The sequence below is a fragment of the Zalophus californianus genome, chromosome 12 (genome assembly GCF_009762305.2).
Source record: "Zalophus californianus isolate mZalCal1 chromosome 12, mZalCal1.pri.v2, whole genome shotgun sequence".
Lineage (NCBI taxonomy): Eukaryota > Metazoa > Chordata > Mammalia > Carnivora > Otariidae > Zalophus > Zalophus californianus.
In genome coordinates this window covers 94,692,923-94,710,278 of record NC_045606.1, presented here as the reverse complement: position 1 = coordinate 94,710,278, position 17,356 = coordinate 94,692,923, and the positions used below count along the sequence as shown (strand labels likewise).

At 48.2% G+C, this 17,356-nt stretch overlaps 1 protein-coding gene across 1 annotated transcript in view; it reads right to left on the bottom strand.

The window, feature by feature from the left end:
• Nucleotides 1–17,356, bottom strand: part of CLCN1 (chloride voltage-gated channel 1) — a 28,668-nt gene continuing 11,312 nt past the window's right edge. Inside the window, exons 8-23 of the mRNA XM_027573296.2 lie at nucleotides 17,162–17,287; nucleotides 16,776–16,860; nucleotides 16,476–16,577; nucleotides 16,098–16,182; nucleotides 15,705–15,854; nucleotides 11,030–11,099; nucleotides 10,730–10,840; nucleotides 8,702–8,915; nucleotides 8,325–8,458; nucleotides 5,232–5,476; nucleotides 4,828–4,939; nucleotides 4,390–4,469; nucleotides 4,108–4,146; nucleotides 1,122–1,226; nucleotides 945–1,031; nucleotides 1–454 (exon numbers count right to left, since the gene is read on the bottom strand). Coding sequence (XP_027429097.1) covers nucleotides 83–454; nucleotides 945–1,031; nucleotides 1,122–1,226; nucleotides 4,108–4,146; nucleotides 4,390–4,469; nucleotides 4,828–4,939; nucleotides 5,232–5,476; nucleotides 8,325–8,458; nucleotides 8,702–8,915; nucleotides 10,730–10,840; nucleotides 11,030–11,099; nucleotides 15,705–15,854; nucleotides 16,098–16,182; nucleotides 16,476–16,577; nucleotides 16,776–16,860; nucleotides 17,162–17,287 — 2,117 coding nt within the window. The 3' untranslated portion in view covers nucleotides 1–82. The remainder of the gene's footprint in view (nucleotides 455–944; nucleotides 1,032–1,121; nucleotides 1,227–4,107; nucleotides 4,147–4,389; nucleotides 4,470–4,827; nucleotides 4,940–5,231; nucleotides 5,477–8,324; nucleotides 8,459–8,701; nucleotides 8,916–10,729; nucleotides 10,841–11,029; nucleotides 11,100–15,704; nucleotides 15,855–16,097; nucleotides 16,183–16,475; nucleotides 16,578–16,775; nucleotides 16,861–17,161; nucleotides 17,288–17,356) is intronic.

The following is a 17,356-nucleotide window of genomic DNA, read 5'->3' as shown; positions in this document are numbered from 1 at the left end:
CCCCCCCCCCCCCCGCCCCCAAACAAATCCGGCCTCCGGCCTGGGCCTCTGGACGGTCTTTAAGAGGAGGTCCTGGAGGTGGTCAAAGGGTCAGCTCGTCCTCATCCTCCTCATCAGTGGATCGCAGGCTGGGGCCCTGCAGGATGTCGGCCAGCCCCTCTTCCAGCCCTGGGCTCTCTGCCAGCCCCAGCTCCTCCAGCTCGCCCTCTGCCTTGTCCAGGGCGGCGGAGAGACGGGGCTCTGCTGAGGCGGAGGGCACGGGGGTCTCTGGGGAGGCGGGAGCCCCGTCACCTGCCCCAGCAGCCCCAGCTCCATCCTCAGGAAGGCTCCAGGCCTCTGTGGGAGGGGGCGGGCAGCCGGGGTTCTTCCGGGTGGAAGTCGTGTTCCGGAAGCTGGCGAGGGGAGGGCGGAGCTGCACCCCAGACTTGGTGTGCCCTTCAATGGCCTTCTGCAGCTGGTGGGGAGAGGGAAAAGGGGCACACAATTGGGAAGAGACAGAGGATGGGACAGGGTGAGACAAACAGGTGCGAGGGAAGGACAGATTCCTACAAGGACGAGGAGTGGGAAAGACATGGAGCGGCACAGAAAGGGGCCTGGGGGGGGGGACACATCTGTGGACCTGGGGATCTCAAGCTCCTCTGACAAGGCCCCTTCCCACTGACCCTCAGGCGTCCCCCAGCCACTTCCTATCTCTTCCAGAGCACACACATGAGATTGTGACTCATGCCTGGGGTCCTCATCCAAACCCCCAACCCATGGAGGGTCCTGGGGACATTCCTCTCCACCTGCCACTTGATCCCCCATCCTCTCCAATCTCCGCCTCAGAAATAGAGCAGGAAATCTGGGGGACCTCCCAGAGGTTAAACCATCCCCTCCCCACACCCACACCCTTATCCTGTGTCCACGCTTCCTCCTGCTGCTCAAATGGGACCTGTCACCTTTACCTCTTCCAATGCCAGCACGCCCCTGAGCTTCCCCATGCTGGTCACATAAGCAAGGTGGAGGCCAAGGAGCGAGAACAGCGTGTGGGTCTGCAGGGAAAGAGCAGTACATCAGCTCATGTCCACCCCAGATGCCCCCTGCCCTCGGCAGCCCTGAGCAGTCAGGGGGCAAGGACTTGCCTTGTGCAGGGACGTCTGCTCCACCAGCTGGAAGGGAGATTGGTCAATGCAGCAGTGGTCAAAACAGACAGGCTGGCTCAGCTGTTCCTGCTCCCAGGCCTCAATCTGTCGGGCAGAGTAGGGCAGTCACTCAATATTGCGGAGCCCCCTTCAACCGCAGACCTGCAGCTTGACCCCAAACAGCCCTCCTAGCCCCAGCCCAGACCCTGAAATATGCAATGAACCGTCACAGATCCTCCAGATCACAAGACATCCTCCCTTCTTCCCAGGGCCTGGCACCCCCTCCTGCCTCACCAGGCCCCACATCACCTTCCCCCTCGGGCGCTTGGAGCACCGCTCTTGTCTTCCTGTCCTCCAGCCCCAACACCCCCCGGGGCCCTGAACACTTGTCATCTCCAACCCGTCTGCCCAGTCTTATTTTCGACCACGCCCGCAATGCCCATTGCTCAGTGAAACCAGGCAGGCTTCCCAAATCTGCACTTGCTCTTCTGGATTCCCCTCGTCGCCCTTATTGCCGCCACCCTGCTCGCACACTGTTCTCCCGACGCCCCCAGCAGCACCGTTTTTCTATCCCTCCCGTACTCTGCTGGTCTCTCCTTTTCAGCAATGACATAGATTTTGCTCAGTCTCTTATTGGTGTTTGTCTTACCTCTGCCTACAGGACAGAGGTGAGGATGTAACCGCTTCAGAGTGTTATGAGGGGTTGACCCCTGCATGTTGTGCAGAATCTAGCACATTTGCCTCTTACAGATCGTAGCAATGATCGGTTGGGTTGGAAGAGCTGTACTGAATCACGTGGCACTTAGCTGGCTTGAGCAAAACCATTTTTGTTTCGTTCATGACAGAAGCATGAAGGCCTGAAGGCCTTAACCTCCTCTTGATTTTAGAGATCCATGCCGAAATCCCCAAGATTCCAAATAATCCAGGAGAGCTTTCACTTTCATAACTGAATCTAAAATTCCTTGAAATCTCTTTTCAGTCAGTGGCCTCTGAATACTGTCCTACTTTATTTTCCTAATGTCCAAATCCGCACGTCTCAAGCTTCAGAGACGTTGTCTGAGGGGCGCCTCCTAGCTCTGGTACCCAGTGTGGAGTCCCCATCTGCCCCTTCCTGGTCCCACCTTGTCTAAAGCTCGCCCTCCCTGGCTGAAGGTTCACACCGGGTCTGGCTGGCCCTCACAGCACAGGATGGATGACCACTCAGCAGGTGTGCTGTAGACATGATTTATTTGTAGGACCCTTGCCAACGCCGGGGTGCTGGGAATCATCTCCAACAGCCTATCATTATCTCCCTCTTACAGACGAGGAGACAGAGGTACAGAGTGCGTAAGTTAGTCTGCCCAAAACGACACAGAGGTGCAGTTGGGCTTCCGACCTTGGCTGCCGATCCTGTTCCAGGAACCCCCAGCTTGTGTCCAAGGGGTGGGGCACGTCTGCTTCTGGGTCTGGCATGACTACTTGCAAAGGCTCAGCCCCAGTACCAAACCGGAGCCCTGACTGTGTGTGCTCCTAACAGAGGAGCAGAAGAAAACAAGACTTCTGGTGACGTGTAATTGAGCTCTTCCTGCGGGCGTCACCGGGATCTTGCCAAAGGTGCCCCCTCGATCTCGTCTGAAAACCACGTTCAAAACATCCTGAATTTTTACTCCTATGGGATCTTATCCCTCTAGAATGTCCCAGTGGGTGACATGGGAGCTTAGATACTCTAAATTTTCTTTTGGAAAGACATAAGCAAAAAATGTATGCTCTGTTTTTACCCCTGGTTGCACTTTATTTCCAGGGGTCATGAAATAGCCTCACTGGTCAACTAGCTGGCTCTCCCTCTGGTGCACTTTTTTATTTTTATTTTATTTATTTATTTATTTATTTATTTATTTATTTATTTTGGTGCACTTTTTTAAAGAGTGTGATTATTGGGTTAGTAATTGAGCAAGGCCCTCCTCAACCATAGTTATGACCCATCTGATTCCTGCTTGGGGGCAGAAACAAGAGCTGTTCTTTTTCCTCTGTGCTCATCGATCTTTCCATTAAGCATTGACCGGAAGGGAGTGTGTTTTGAGGGGTGACAAGGGGAGAAGATCCACCACTTCCCTTCTCTCCTACGACTCCCCTCTCCTCCTCCATTTAGACTGGACAACCAATGAGATGTCTATTTTAAAATAATACCGGCCTGGGTTCTTTGTCATCTACATACTTTTAAAGCTTTGCTTTTTCAGCCTCCACAGGGGGCCTGCATTCTTTTACCAAATGGAATGGCTGCTAATGGACTCTCGTTTCTCTGGAACCCCCGGGGTCTGTTCCCTTCGGGACTGAGATCAGGATCAGGACCGCCCTGCGGTCTCCTCCAAATCACTGCTCCACGTCTGTCCGCTCCTCACAACCAAGTCCATTCGGGGCTGGATTTTCTCTCTCCCGGACTCAGTAACTACCTTTTTTAGGAAATAGGTGTTTGTCCCAATCAATGAGACACCGCTGTCAATATTTGCCCTCCGTTTTCTGTTCTTTCCAGTCTCGCTTCCTGGCATTTCCTAGTTGTCCACGGTCTCGGGGCCCTGCCCAGTAGACTTCGTAACCTCCAGCAGGCACTGACCATCTTAGTTTCCATGCTGCTCTTCCACATTGGTACGCATAACCGCTGGCTGCCTGGTGCCATCTTACTTCAGGTGAAGCTCATCCTTCCTGCACAGCCTCCGCCTGGTCCAGGACATCCCCTAATGTCTAAAAGAGCTAAGGCTCATCTTAGCACTCTGGTCCCATCTACATGTGGAGGCTCACAACCTTTCTCTTCTGATCCCTCTGAGACCACCACCATGTTTCCCCCACCTCTGAGCAATGGGCCCGTCCCTCTCTCCATAATCATCTTATTCCCAACGTCTCGAAGTGCTTCCTGGCTTGGACTCGCATCTTACTCTTACAACACAATGAAGCAAATGAGCAATGTCTTCATCAGACAGAAAAATCCACCCTGGGTGGCTGTTTCTCTTACCTCTTCAGGTGACATGTTGTCCACGAAATCCGCTGGCTCCTAGAGAAGAAAGCCACAGGTCTGAGTTCTCTCCCTTTTGTCCACACGGCAGCTGTGGTCTCCCCGGCCGTTAGCAGACCTCACAGGCTAGGGCCACGGATGCCCCTGCTCATCATTCCCACCCTGTGATGAAACTTCTCCGTGCTGGGACCTCCTCCCCTCTGACTTAAGCACCACGGGTTTCTCAGTCCTCAGATGCATGCCCCTCTCCCTGTTCACCCTCCACAGCACATCTGCTCTCACCTGGGTTGTTTTCTTCTTCGTGGGGCGAGGTCTGCCCAGCAAGCAGCGCAGCAGGGACCGAAAGACAGAGGGTCTTTGACCTGAGAGGAGTGGCGAGCGGATGGAAATGGAAACAAAGTCGTATCTGTCCTGGGAGGAAATGGCGGGGGGGGGGGGGGGGGCGGGGTGCAGGGGCTCTGGAGGGGCCCCTGACACTTTGCCACACACAGCGTGTTCTTCCCATATGCCTCACCTCCATAGACACCTTCTGTCCTACCCCCCCCAATCAGCCCTTGTCCCCACCCCTTTGGGGCAGTAATATGGAGACTCAGTGATTAGGACTCCCTTCCCGCCCACCCGTGCTCTCATCCCTCTTTAGAGTAGCAGCCCTTGGGTGAAGGAGAGCCCAGAGAGAACCCACAAGGCATGAGTGAGGGTGCATGCTGGGAGAATCTTCACCTGCCGGCTGCGGTGCTTCTAGCTGCTGTTTGTGGCTGGGCAGGGGCCCATTGGACTCTTCGGGGGAGAGTGGGGCAGTAGGAAAGGGGTGAGGAGGAGGGAGAGGAAGCAGCTGTAAGGAACAGTAAAAATTCTCAGTCCTGGGGAAGAGGCTGCCTAGCGCTTTCCTGCCTTTTATCAGCTGGTGTCCCGGGAATTCTCTCTACATCCATTCACCCGTCCAGAATTCCTATATCCCTTTGAGTTCTCATTGGTACCATCATCTGCAACCGGATCTCCTTCAGTTCCTGGCCCCCAGGGCACTGGTCTCTGACTTTCTCAGTGACCAGCTTCCCGTCTCCCTCCTCCCACTTTCCCTTTGCCCCAGTCTGTCCTGCTCCCCCGGCCCGGCCCTGCCTGGTCACCTCGGGCTTCCCAGAGAGGTCCTCGTCTTCATCCTCATCCACAAAGGCAAAGGACTCCCTCCGGCCCTCGGGTGAGATGCCTTGGTGTCCCTTGCCCGCTGGCCGAGGCTTTCCGTCAAAGGGCAGCTCAGACAGCTTCCTGGCCATGTCCTGGGCTGCCCGCAACCTCCGCTCGGGGCACAGGTGGCGCTGAAGGAGGGCCTGCAGCTCTGACCGCTCCACGGAGCCCAGCAGGATCATTGAATCTGGAGGGGAGCCCGGCTCAGCCTGAGGGCCTGCGCCATTCCCCTCCCCCCTCCCCCCCACTCCGCAGGATTGAGCCGGGGACAGAAGCCCAGCACCCCTGCTTCTTTTTCCGGCTTTTACCCTCTCTTCCTGAAAACTCATTTCAAACATCTTCCAGGATTGACCTCACTCAATCCCTTTTATTTCACTCATTTAGCACTTAGAGACCCAACTGATAGTATGCTAATTGGCGCTAATTTATACTTATTTTGATGCAGCCCTTCCTTATGCAGGTTGTTTGTAAACAGGTGAACTTGGTATTAAAACCTTGTCTCCCCCCCTCAAAAAAAAGACAAAACACTTCAAAAACCATTTATATAGACAGATGTGAATATACTTTGAAAGAAGTCTACAAGGATATCTGATGTTTAAGCACTTAAAGACTGGGTCCTTCTAGGATATAAACAGAATGCCTACCTTTCCTGGGAAGGTCTTTCATATATGGAAATTCTGCTACCATAATGAACATTTTTGTTGTTTTAAGCCCATAAAATCGGGGCAATGTTATTAAGATAAATCTTACCATTAGGTCTTAGTCGTAATTATGATAACCCTGCACCTCATTGGCTATACCCCCACTCCAATGAAAAGCCACTGCTTTAGAGACCACTTACAAAGTATTTCTGATTTGGGGAAAATATTAAAATGAATCTAATTTGAACAACATGGACTTTCGGATTATCGGAAATCGGGAACTAACAAATTTAATGGCTCCAAATGGCCCTACATGATTCTTCTTAATTACATGAATTCAAACATTAGGCAAGTATTCATTTAGTATCTAGTAAATACCTAGAAGGAGGCAGTCTGAAGGAGATAGAAGTTATACTGTCTGCCCTCAAAGAATTCCCAATCTAGTGAGACATAGATATAAACTCCAGTAAGAAATAATATAGGGACGCCTGGGTGGCTCAATCAGTTAAGCATCTGCCTTTGGCTCAGGTCATGATCCTGGGATCCTGGGATTGAGCCCCATGTCTGGCTTCCTGCTGGGGGGTGGGTAGCTGCTTCTCCCTCTCCCTCTGCCTGCTGCTCCCCTTGCTTATGCTCTCTCTCTCTGTCAAATAAATGAATAAAACCTTTTTAAAAGAAAGATACAGAGCAGGACTAAGTGCTAAAGGGGGACAGAAAGGACGGTGAAGGAAGTGACATGAAAACACCGCTTTAAGACCATTCATTCCATAAATAAATAGATAAATAAAAATAAATTTTAAAAAGGGGCGCCTGGGTGGTGCAGTTGGTTGTGTCTGACTCTTGGTTTCAGCCCGGGTTGTGACCTCAGGGTCATGAGATCAATGTCCGGGTCAGGCTCTGGGCTCAGTGTGGAGTCTGCTTGGATATCTCCTCTCCCTCTCCCTCCACCCCTCCCTCCTGCTCTCTTTCTCTCTGTTTCTCTCAGAATAATAAATATATCTTTTAAAAAGTTAAAAAGAAAGAATACCATTCACTCCTTCATAGAGAACAGTTTCATCTGTCCCTCAAGTTGGGCATTGAAGAACAGCTACCATTTAGCTAAGTAGCCAAGAGACCCACCTGAGGGGCTCCAGATTTACAGCTAAGCCTCACTATTCATGAATGCCCTGTTTGCGAATTTGCCTCCTGGCTAAAGTACAGGTATTTGTAAACCCCAAATCAGTGCTCCAGATGCCTTCACTGTCATTCACAGACCTGCGCGAGCCACAAACCACTGGAGCCTCCCCCTGCACATCTTCCCAGCTTAGAAAAATGACATTCTCTTCTTGTCTCAGACCTCATATTATAAACAAGCATTTTTTCATAGTCCACTTAATGCCACATTTTCACATTTTTGTTGGTTTTGTGTTGGTGATTTTACTCCCCCCTCCCTGCCACCCCAAGCAGGAAGGCTGTGATGTGCCTGATGGAGAAAATATGCATGCTAGGTAAGCTTCGTTCAGGCATGAGTTGGAGCCCTGTTGGCCATGAATTCTAGTTAATGAATCAACCGTATATACTAAAGAAGGTGTCTTTAAAGAGAGACACACATAAAATAAGTTTATGCATTCACTGGTTGAAGAAAATGTGACCAGAGGAACATAACCCTGTATTTTCTCCAGGGCAATGTGTCAGTATAGTATCTTTAATTCAGTGTTAATGGTGACTTTAGAGAACATAGCTTCAATGACTAATGAGCATCGGCTGTAGTTCTCTAATTGGATTTTTTTTTTAAGATTCATTTATTTTATTTTTTATTTTTTTAAAGATTTTTATTTATTTGACAGAGAGAAACACAGCAAGAGAGGGAACACAAACAGAGGGAGAAACAGGCTTCCTGCTGAGCAGGGTGCTCGAGGTGGGGCTCGATCCCAGGACCCTGGGATCATGACCTGAGCCAAAGGCAGATGCTCAATGAGTGAGCCACCCAGGCATCCCAAAGATTCATTTATTTTAGAGAGAAAGAGAGAGCGGGGGGAGGGGCAGAAGGAGAGAAAGAATCCCAAGCAGATGCCCCGCTGAGCATGGAGCCCAATTTAGGCCTGATTTCACGATCCAGAGATTATGATCCAGAAAGTATGACCCCAGCCGAAATCAAGAGTCGGACGCTCAACTGACTGAGCCACCCAGGTGCCCCTCTCTAACTGGATTTTTAACTATCTTCTTTTGCTTGTGTTCTGGCTGTATTGTTCCTTCTTGAAGATGATTGTGTTCCCTAAGGAACACAGGCTGGGTAACCTGTAGCAGACTGGGTGGTCCCTAAAGATAAGCCCATACTACAGTGCCTCCTCCACCTCTGTGGAGCCCTTGTTCAGGTCACCAGCTCAGGAGTCTGCTTCCTTTCTTCCCACTGACCTTTTGAATCAACCAGTGGTAAAGTCTTGACTGTGCTGGTCTGGAGCAGGGTTCGCAATTCCCCGTACGTGCAAGTGGCTGAAACAAACTTCACATCACGTACCATGATGTCCTCAACAAAGATGGTAAATTTGCTATGGGGGGAGAAGGCATAGGGGGTTAGCCCCACCATATGCTTGTTCCTTTGCTGTTCCTTCCATTCCTCCCGTGAGGTTTGCCATGCATTCCATCACTCGTAATATTCGTTAAGTACATGGGAACATCAAAATAAGTAAAAGGCAGTGTTTCCAAATGTTGATCCTAACCTCAGTCTCAACCTCAGAAGCTCCCACCCCTCACCCCATCCAGTCTGAACTAATTCCAGCTGGTGCCCTGACCTGAGCTGGTTCCAACCAAGGTCAGGCAAGTAGGGTAGCTTCTTGACCTGGATGATGCTGTCATAGAGAGAGGGCTGCAGGCTCTGAGCCACCATGTTGGCCAAGATGACAGCCACCATCATGGGTAGGATGTGGGCAATCTGACCCGTTAATTCAAAGCAGATCACAGCTGTGGAGACTGTGTGGGATACTGCACCAGTCAGCGCCGCTGCCCCTAGAACGACACAGGAATGTACCGGTGGGTTAGGGCTGCCATTCTTGGCATGGAGGGCAGGTGGGGATGTGATGGCAGAGAGGATCCTGGTCGGTGCAACACCCCTGACATAACCATCTGTCAAGAGTGGGGGCTAGAAAACTGTTAGCAAATCATTTTGATTTCATTCTATGTCCTTGGGCAATTTACAAAATCATTGTGTGTGCCCAAATTTTCATCTGTAAAATGAAGACAGTGATGTCCTATCTATTCCTTGCTTTTGAAAGTTTGGATCTTTTTTTTTTTTTTTTAAAGTAATCTCTACATCCAACATGGGGCCCAAACTCACAACCCTGAGATCAGGAATCACATGTTCTACTGACTGAGCCACCCAGGCACTCCAAAAGTTTGGATCATTCTTAACTGAGCATTCTAAAACCCAGTGATGGCATTTTCCATTGGACCTCAGATTTTGATGCCAACAGTTTATGAGTGAAGAGAGTCAAAACCCGGGACTCATGCTGTGAACTTGGAGTAATGACACCTGCGTAAGATCCTGATTCTTCAATTTCTCAACTGTATGTGTAGAACTTGATTCTTCTGGAATCCCATACTCACATCTCTAAGGTAAAAAAGGTCATTAAATAAATTGTAAGGCCCTTGCAGATCTAAAACGTTATGATTCTATGAACTCTTTGAAAACAGAATCTTATTTGTTTTTAGTTATGTTCTCCCATCAACAAAAATAGCCACTAGAAGGTACACATGAAAAGAGAACAAGAAAAAGACACAAAAGAGAGGGGCACAATCAACAGAGTATCTGACTCTTGATCTCAGGGTCATGAGTTCAGGCCCCACGTTGGGTGTAGAGCTTACTTAAAAAAAGAAAAGTCACAAAAGGGAAATACTGGGAGGAATAATTCTACAAGATGGTACACATGATATACTTCAGAACATAAACTGTCACAGGAGATACGTATCCTGGGAAATGTCCACCAGGGAGGATGGCGTGATACCTGAGAGTCATGAAGATGGGGAATAAGAGCAAGTGACTCTTACTGATGAAAGAGGCTTTCTTAAAGGTCTGTGATGGGGGAGTAAGGACACCATATGCACCGGAAAGCTGCCTAATGCTTCTATATTTAAGGGAGGGATGGTCTTAGATGTTATGGGGTTTTGGTGAAGAAGAAAAGGAGGGCAGAGGTATAATAATTTTGAGGATTACACTGGCCACTGTATTTGTTAGACAGGGTTTTGGCTGGATGGGATTGTGGATTTAATGAGAAAAAGATTATCACAGATTCTCAGAATGTTAGGGCTGTAAGGTATCTCAGAAGTCATTTTACAATAAAGAAACTCAGGTGCAGAAAGGTAGCTAACCTGCTCCACAGTCATCCATCCAGGTGACAAGTGGCAGGGATGAGTACAGAGCCCTCGTTTCTTAGCTCTTAGTCATGTACTCTTAAGTCCTGTCAGTATTAGCACACCTGCAGTTTGAGAGTATCCAAGCCAGTCACCTGTACTGTTGGTTCTATGATTCTTTGGAAGGAAAGAAGAAACCCTTACCAAACATTCAGACACAATCTTAGGTGCTTTCATTCTTATTATCTCGTTTAATCCCCATAATCCCTTTTCTACATAAAGAAACTAAGGCTCAAAGACGTTCAATGAGAGCTAATGAGAATCAGAGCCAAGGGTTGGTTACTTGAATAAAAGTTGAATCAATAGCATAAAATTAAAACCGCATTGCATGTGTAGTTTGTCTGGAATAAAGATGTCATGGGAGAGTTTGAGTGCGCCTGTTAGGGGTTACCCGAGGCTGGAATGTGTCTCACCAATTACTGCATAGCCCCCAGGTAGGATCTTGTAGATGATGTCATCAAATAGGATACCATCAGGGAATAGCATGGCCATGATCTCTCCTACCAGCCTTCCAAATGCAGCTCCTAGAGGAAAGACAAAAGAAAGGAAGGTGTTGAAAGATCCGAGTTCCTTATCCTCTATATTTCAGAGCCAATCCCTCCTTGGGCATTAAGACCAAATACAAGCCCCTGGCATTCCAGGCCTTTCCTTAATTTCCCAGTACCCTAGATTGCGGCTATCAGCAAGATCGCAGGCTTCCCATCAGAACTTACCTAGCACAAACACAGGCATGAAGCCTCCGCAGGGTATAGGCATAGTGGTGGCCACGATGGACATCCAGAACTGGAGTAAAAAGAGGCATCAGGACACCCTCTCTCAACTCTGCCCAATACACATGCACATACTCTACTCCCTCCCCACTTCCAACCCTCCCTCTTGCCTCAAGAGTCACAGAAACCCTGGGATAGCTAATCCCTCCAGAAGCCATCTTGTCTGCACCCCTCCTCCAGAACCAAAAACGTGGAGTACTCGCTCAGGCTAAAGACCACCAAAGACAGTACTATAAGAAAGTTCCTCCTGATGATCGTTTCTACTTGGAATGACTATATTTGCCTTCAGGCAATCCAGAACAAGGAGTGGAATATGACCCTCCAGAAGGGTCCTGGCCTATACTATACCCTGTTAGCCCAAAAAGGTCACCTCAGCAGAACAGCCTGAAACTCTTGAAGCTGGAGGATATCTTTTCCTGGTCAGATTGTGTTTCTGAGAAAGAGCCCAGCTCTAAGTGGCAGACATCTTAGAGTTTTAGTGACTTCCTATGTGAGTAATTTAATGATACGGGCATTTACAAACCCACTTATATGGAAACCTCACAAGGGAACCTGGAGTGAAGACTGTCCTGCCTGAGTCATTTCCTTTAGCATCAAATCACATTAAACAGAGGTTCAAAAGATCAGATCTATCCTAGCCATACTGGAAGGGCACATTGAGAAAGCTAGCCAGTGTAACAGAAAAGATCTCAAAGGCCAACTGTGTCAGGTAGTATTCCAACAGAAACCAGGACAATTTTAGCAAAAGCAACATGTACATTCTATGGCAAAGAGTGTGGAAGAACTGAGAAATAGAGTGGAGAAACTATTGGTTGAACTTTTGAAATATCTGTAAAAGAAATAAAAATATGAGACACAACAAGTAAATTTAGAAACAGGTTTATGTGTCACTTGCAAAATAAGTAAGCCAATCTTACAAAAGGATCTCAAATTCATGTGGTGAAAGATGGTAGCAGCTAAATCAGAACAAATAAAAATATTTATAATTGAAAATCTGTACTAAGTGCATTGTAAGCAAATGAGAAATACATTTTTTACTATTCTGAACCTTAGAAAGATTCCCTTGAGCCAGGGCTGATGTCAAGAGGCCATGACAAAGGCTTCATCCCAGAAGCTCTGAGATGAGACAAAATGTATACTTCCTTCATGTCAGAATATGACCATGTAAAACAGCTAAGAACTGCAAAGTCAAATGTACATATGAAGAGAACATAGACTGAGAAAGCCTTGAGTATAGGGCAACTGTGTGTCTTGTTTTCTCTGCCTGCTCTCAGCCCTGGAGTGGTGCTCAACGACGCAGGTAGGATGTAGGTAGGTCACTGCGGAGGGAAGGAGGGAGAAGGAAAGAAAGAAGAGAGCCTGGTCAAATAGTGTCCATACGACAGAGAAAAGGTTTCTCAGAGCTACTATTTGCTGAAACACCCAACAGAAATGCTTGTTGGGTAATTTGTTGAAACTGCAGATAACTAGACACCACGTCAGTCTACGTGGACACGAAGTTCTGGGCACTTGTAACTTACTTAACTTTTGCGAATGATTGTGACATAACAATTGGAGACCCTTTGAACTATTCTGTACCATCTCTTTGGAATAAGCACATGAAAGCCATAATGGATTTTGTAGGCTCGGGTTAATCTGAAAGCTCCAGTAATACAGATTATAGGTGGCTGATAGGTCTGATTTCAGAGGATGAATTTTGGATTATCCCCCAAGATATGTGGAAGAACAGATGAGGATCAGAGGGCACTGAAGTGATCAACTCCTAAGGACAAAGAATGATACGAGGTTAGCAAATTTTTGAGCTATTAGCACACAAAAGGAAATATCCAGAAGCAATGTAAATAATGTAGAACACAAATAACTCCCAAGAATTTCAACACCCGATTCTAGAGAACTGGGAAACTACAGACCCATCATGACAGATTCCACTTCATTTAGACCCTTGACAGAAGGAGCGTTATGGAGAATTCCACAGAGCCTTCAGGCTATGCTGATCAGTGATACTAGATAATAACATTAGTATTAAAAAGCGAAACTGAGAAGTTGTAATTTTATTCATACCCATTGAGCAGCTGCTGATTTACAACATGATGATACTTTCCATGTCTTAAGATTGAGGAAGATGGAAGTTCCCTTCATAATAGCTGAGAACCTTATCTGCCTGTGTGGATACCGCTAGAAGCCCACACAGGCTAAATTTCAAACCAGACTTGGAAAAATAGTTCTAGTCACTTTCATATTCTAATTTGGCTATGTAGCCTATTACCTACACTTAAGAATAAATAAAGGGATGGATGCATATGTGCCCAATAACAGAAAAGTGAAAATGCTGGAGGCAGTGATAATCGGGCAATATCATGGATTTATAGCAACGAGTGGTGTTACATTTATAAATATTATGGAATGGCATAGGCCTGATGCAAACTGTGGGGCTTGAAATACAGCCCAGGAAATATGTGAGTTTCTTCCCCTGTTATGCTTATGATGTAAACATTATCAAGGATGTGATTCAGTGAGAAATTAATAATAGCAACATACAGTTGAGTTCTGCTAATATAATCCAAGTAGGCTTCTCAGGATAAACTTTAATCTGTGCAGTCAAATCCAGCTATATACTTGGGAATCTGGGGAGGTGAGGTGAGGTGAGGTGTAGGGGAAGTGTTGAAAAATACACGGTATTTTGTTTCTATAAAACTTGGCAAGAGCTTGACATTTTAAAAGTATAAATTCTGAGATGCTATCAAAGCTTGGACTTGGTTACTTACAGGAAGCTGGGATTTATAAGTTAGAGAAGAGGAACTCTGTATTGAAAGTCCAAAAGCCAATTCCCTAACAAGGTACTGAGAACTTATTTATGATGAAAATATCAAATCTTTTGAAGGAAGACATAAAAAAGACCTAATTAATAAAGTAGGCATACAAAATATGGAAGGTGCCGACCCACTGAACACACACAGAGTGGAATGGGAAAGAACATGCAGAGATCCAGCTTCTAGAAACCCAGAGCAAATCCTGAGAAGGAAAGTCAGAGTTGGAACCTGGTGTGTCAAGCACCTGGTGTCTTTAATCACAGGATCCTTGACAAGTACAGTAAAGGAACAGCCAAAAACAAAGACATCTTTTTCAACCATAAGCATGAGATTTGCCAAAGTTCAACAATCAAATATTATATATTTGGCATGCGGTAGGTGTGTAATAACATTTATGGAATAAGTGAACCCATAACAGCTATCATATTGTAAATATAACTTAATGACTCATATCCTGGGAAAATATAGATTCACAAAATGTATCATGAGTGAGTGAATAGCATGGTATTCAAAAGCATGAAAGTTCAGTGTGGACAGACTTTTGAATGAGAACCCTAATATACAGAGGAAAATGTTGGATCATTCAGGCAAGGCATACCATTCGTAACAAGGCAATCACTGAAAAAGAAAAAAAAAAGGAGGGGGGGGAAGCAGCAATTGTAATAGATGCCCCAACTGGGGGTGGTAGAAACAAAAACGTCTTTGTATAAAAGCACTGACTGAGAAGCCGATGAAGACGTGGTCCTCCATGGACAGACATGGAAGAGGCCAGCTTTGGCCTCCTAATTGAAATCAGGAGAAAATGACTTGAGAGTGGCAAAATCCTCATGGCCTCACCACCAAAAGAGGGAATAATAACATGTATAAAAATTATTTATAGGGTGGGGCGCCTGGGTGGCTCAGTCGTTAGGCGTCTGCCTTCGGCTCAGGTCATGATCCTGGGGTCCTGGGATCAAGCCCCACGTCAGGCTCCTTGCTCGGCGGGAGGCCTGCTTCTCCCTCTCCCACTCCCCCTGCTTGTGTTCCCTCTCTCGCTGTATCTCTCTCTGTCAAATAAATAAGTAAAATCTTTAAAAAAAAAATTACTTATCGGGGCGCCTGGGTGGCTCAGGCGGTTAAACGTCTGATTCTTGATTTTGCCTCAGGTCATGATCTCAGGGTCATGGCATCAAGCCCCATGTCAGGCTCCATGCTCTGCAGGGAGTCTGCTTAAGATTCTCTCTCTCCTTCTCCCTCTCTCCCTCCCTGAGCTCATGCACATGTGCTTTCTCTCTTTAAATAAATAAAGCCTTAAAAAATTACAGTCACTAATAAAATTGAGTTAAATATTTAATCTCTTTGGCAGTTCTAGAAAAGAGATTACCCACTAGGTGGGGAAAAATGGATATGCAAATCACCTAAAGATGGATAATTGGATACAGGAGAATGAAGTACCTAATTATCTAATATGTGGGGCAGATTTGATTAATTTAAGTCAGGCATTTACACAGTTATCTATATTGTTCAACCCTATCTCCTCCTCGTTTACTAGGCTGCTGTGATGTCTTAATCACTTAGTGAGTGGAACCTTTAGCAGGCTTATGGTAATTATGGCAACATTGCTAAGTTGACATGAAGGAAGCAATTAACCCAGATATTGGCTCACTCCTGTAGGTGAGCAACTTACCTAGGCTATGGTTTCACAGCTATTTCTCTTTAGGTTGGACAAAGCCCCGATGGAGTTGTACCCTCTCCTACTCTATGCAAACTGTGTGTTCCAGGTTGAAAACGGACAGAAGCTTAAGGGGTCAGGAGTGCAAGAGGAGTACCTTCATGATGAAGAAGAGGAAGATGATGATGACCACGTTGACCTGTGGGTGGATCCACACAGCCGACTGGCCCAGGCTTTCAGGGTCACCCACATGCTTTACCCACGTGTTGTTGTCAAACAGGGTACTGATGGCTTCACGAGGCATCAGCTGTGAGAGGAGGAAGCAAAAGGCGCCCGTCTCCAAGGACGTCGGGTACTAGGGCTTTGTACAGAACTGCTCCACCAGTCTCATTGTTCAAGGGGCTCTCCTGCTCTTCTCTCGGGGAGAGGTTCTACCCGCGGGCAAAAGCGCTCGGAAGCCTGAAGGCTGTCTGTGCTGTGGCCCAGCCCTGGCTGAGTCCCTGTCATGTGCTCAGTGACCCGACCGCCCCCCAGACTCCTTGGAGCTGACCTCTCCAGCCATGAATTGACCCATTCCTGGCGGAAAGGTGAATGAGGCGATGACAAACGTGACTATTCCGGGATACAGCAGGCGGCTGAGAAAGAAACAGACGGGAAGCCCGCAAGTTAGCCCCGTGGACGCCACACTGAGCTGGGAGCCGGGCCCCGGCAGCGCGCCGCAGCCTCAGCTCTTTAAACACAGAACGTTCTTGCCACCAACGCGCAACCTTTGAGGGGCGGACCACGCCGCTCGCTCCCTACGGAGTATCCGGGTATTTCACCGCAAGCCATCTAAAGGCAGGGACGGCTTTTGACAAAGATTAAAAGGGAGGGGCTCGTGGAGAGAGCAGAAAGGAACTGGGTGGGACACAGAAGGGCAGTGACTCACTGCTTCGCCAGAAACCGGCTGAGGGCCTTGTTCTTTCGGACACCGAGCATGACTTGGCGATGCAGGTACACAAATACCGCTCCCAGGAAGCCACAGCAAATCCTGAGGGCGGGAGTTGTACAGCCCTGGAACCCTCCTCCCGGCCCTGCCCGCGGCGGGACGAACAGCAGGCGGCCGCCCTCCCTTTCCGCCCTCCTGCCTGCAGCGATTCACACTTAACAACGTCGGCCCCACCTTCTTCCAGCTGGGGCCCCTTCCGCCGAAGCCGCACCCTGCCCCCGAGCAGTCGACCCCACTGACCCGATGATGGCGAAGGCTGGGAGCTCCTGCAGGTCAAAGGGGAAATCCATTCGGAAATTGGTTCTGAAGAGAGCAGTGATGGTGACTGTGGGGTGGAAGGGCCAGGCATCATGGTGGGAGCGCCAGAGAAACCCGGGGGGAAGCCAAAGCCATCAGCCGCGGGGTCAGCTCCTTCCTCCCTCCTGGGCCGCTGGCTCTTCTTCCACTGAGTTCCCAGTGTTTATGCTTGAACACTGCCCTCCTACGCCATGACCTAGATCTTTGCCCTATATCCTTGGGCCTTGGGCCCTCTTTCCAAATAACGCCATCCATTCCTTTTCTAAACTGCCCCAAGGAGCTTCTCTGCACGCCCCCGTTCCAGCCTCCACCCCCCGCTGCCGCGTTACCCGCATCCTTGTTCCACACGGCCAGCACGCGGAAAACAAAGGCGCTGAACGTGGCCGCGAAGAATCCTCGCCAGTAGTTCCGCACAGCGAAGTAGGTAGAGGTGACCTCGATGCTGAACAGCACTCCTGCGGGGGCGCGGAGGTGGTCAGGTGCAGGCAAAAGCCAGAGGCTCCGCCCCACACTCCCGCCCTGCG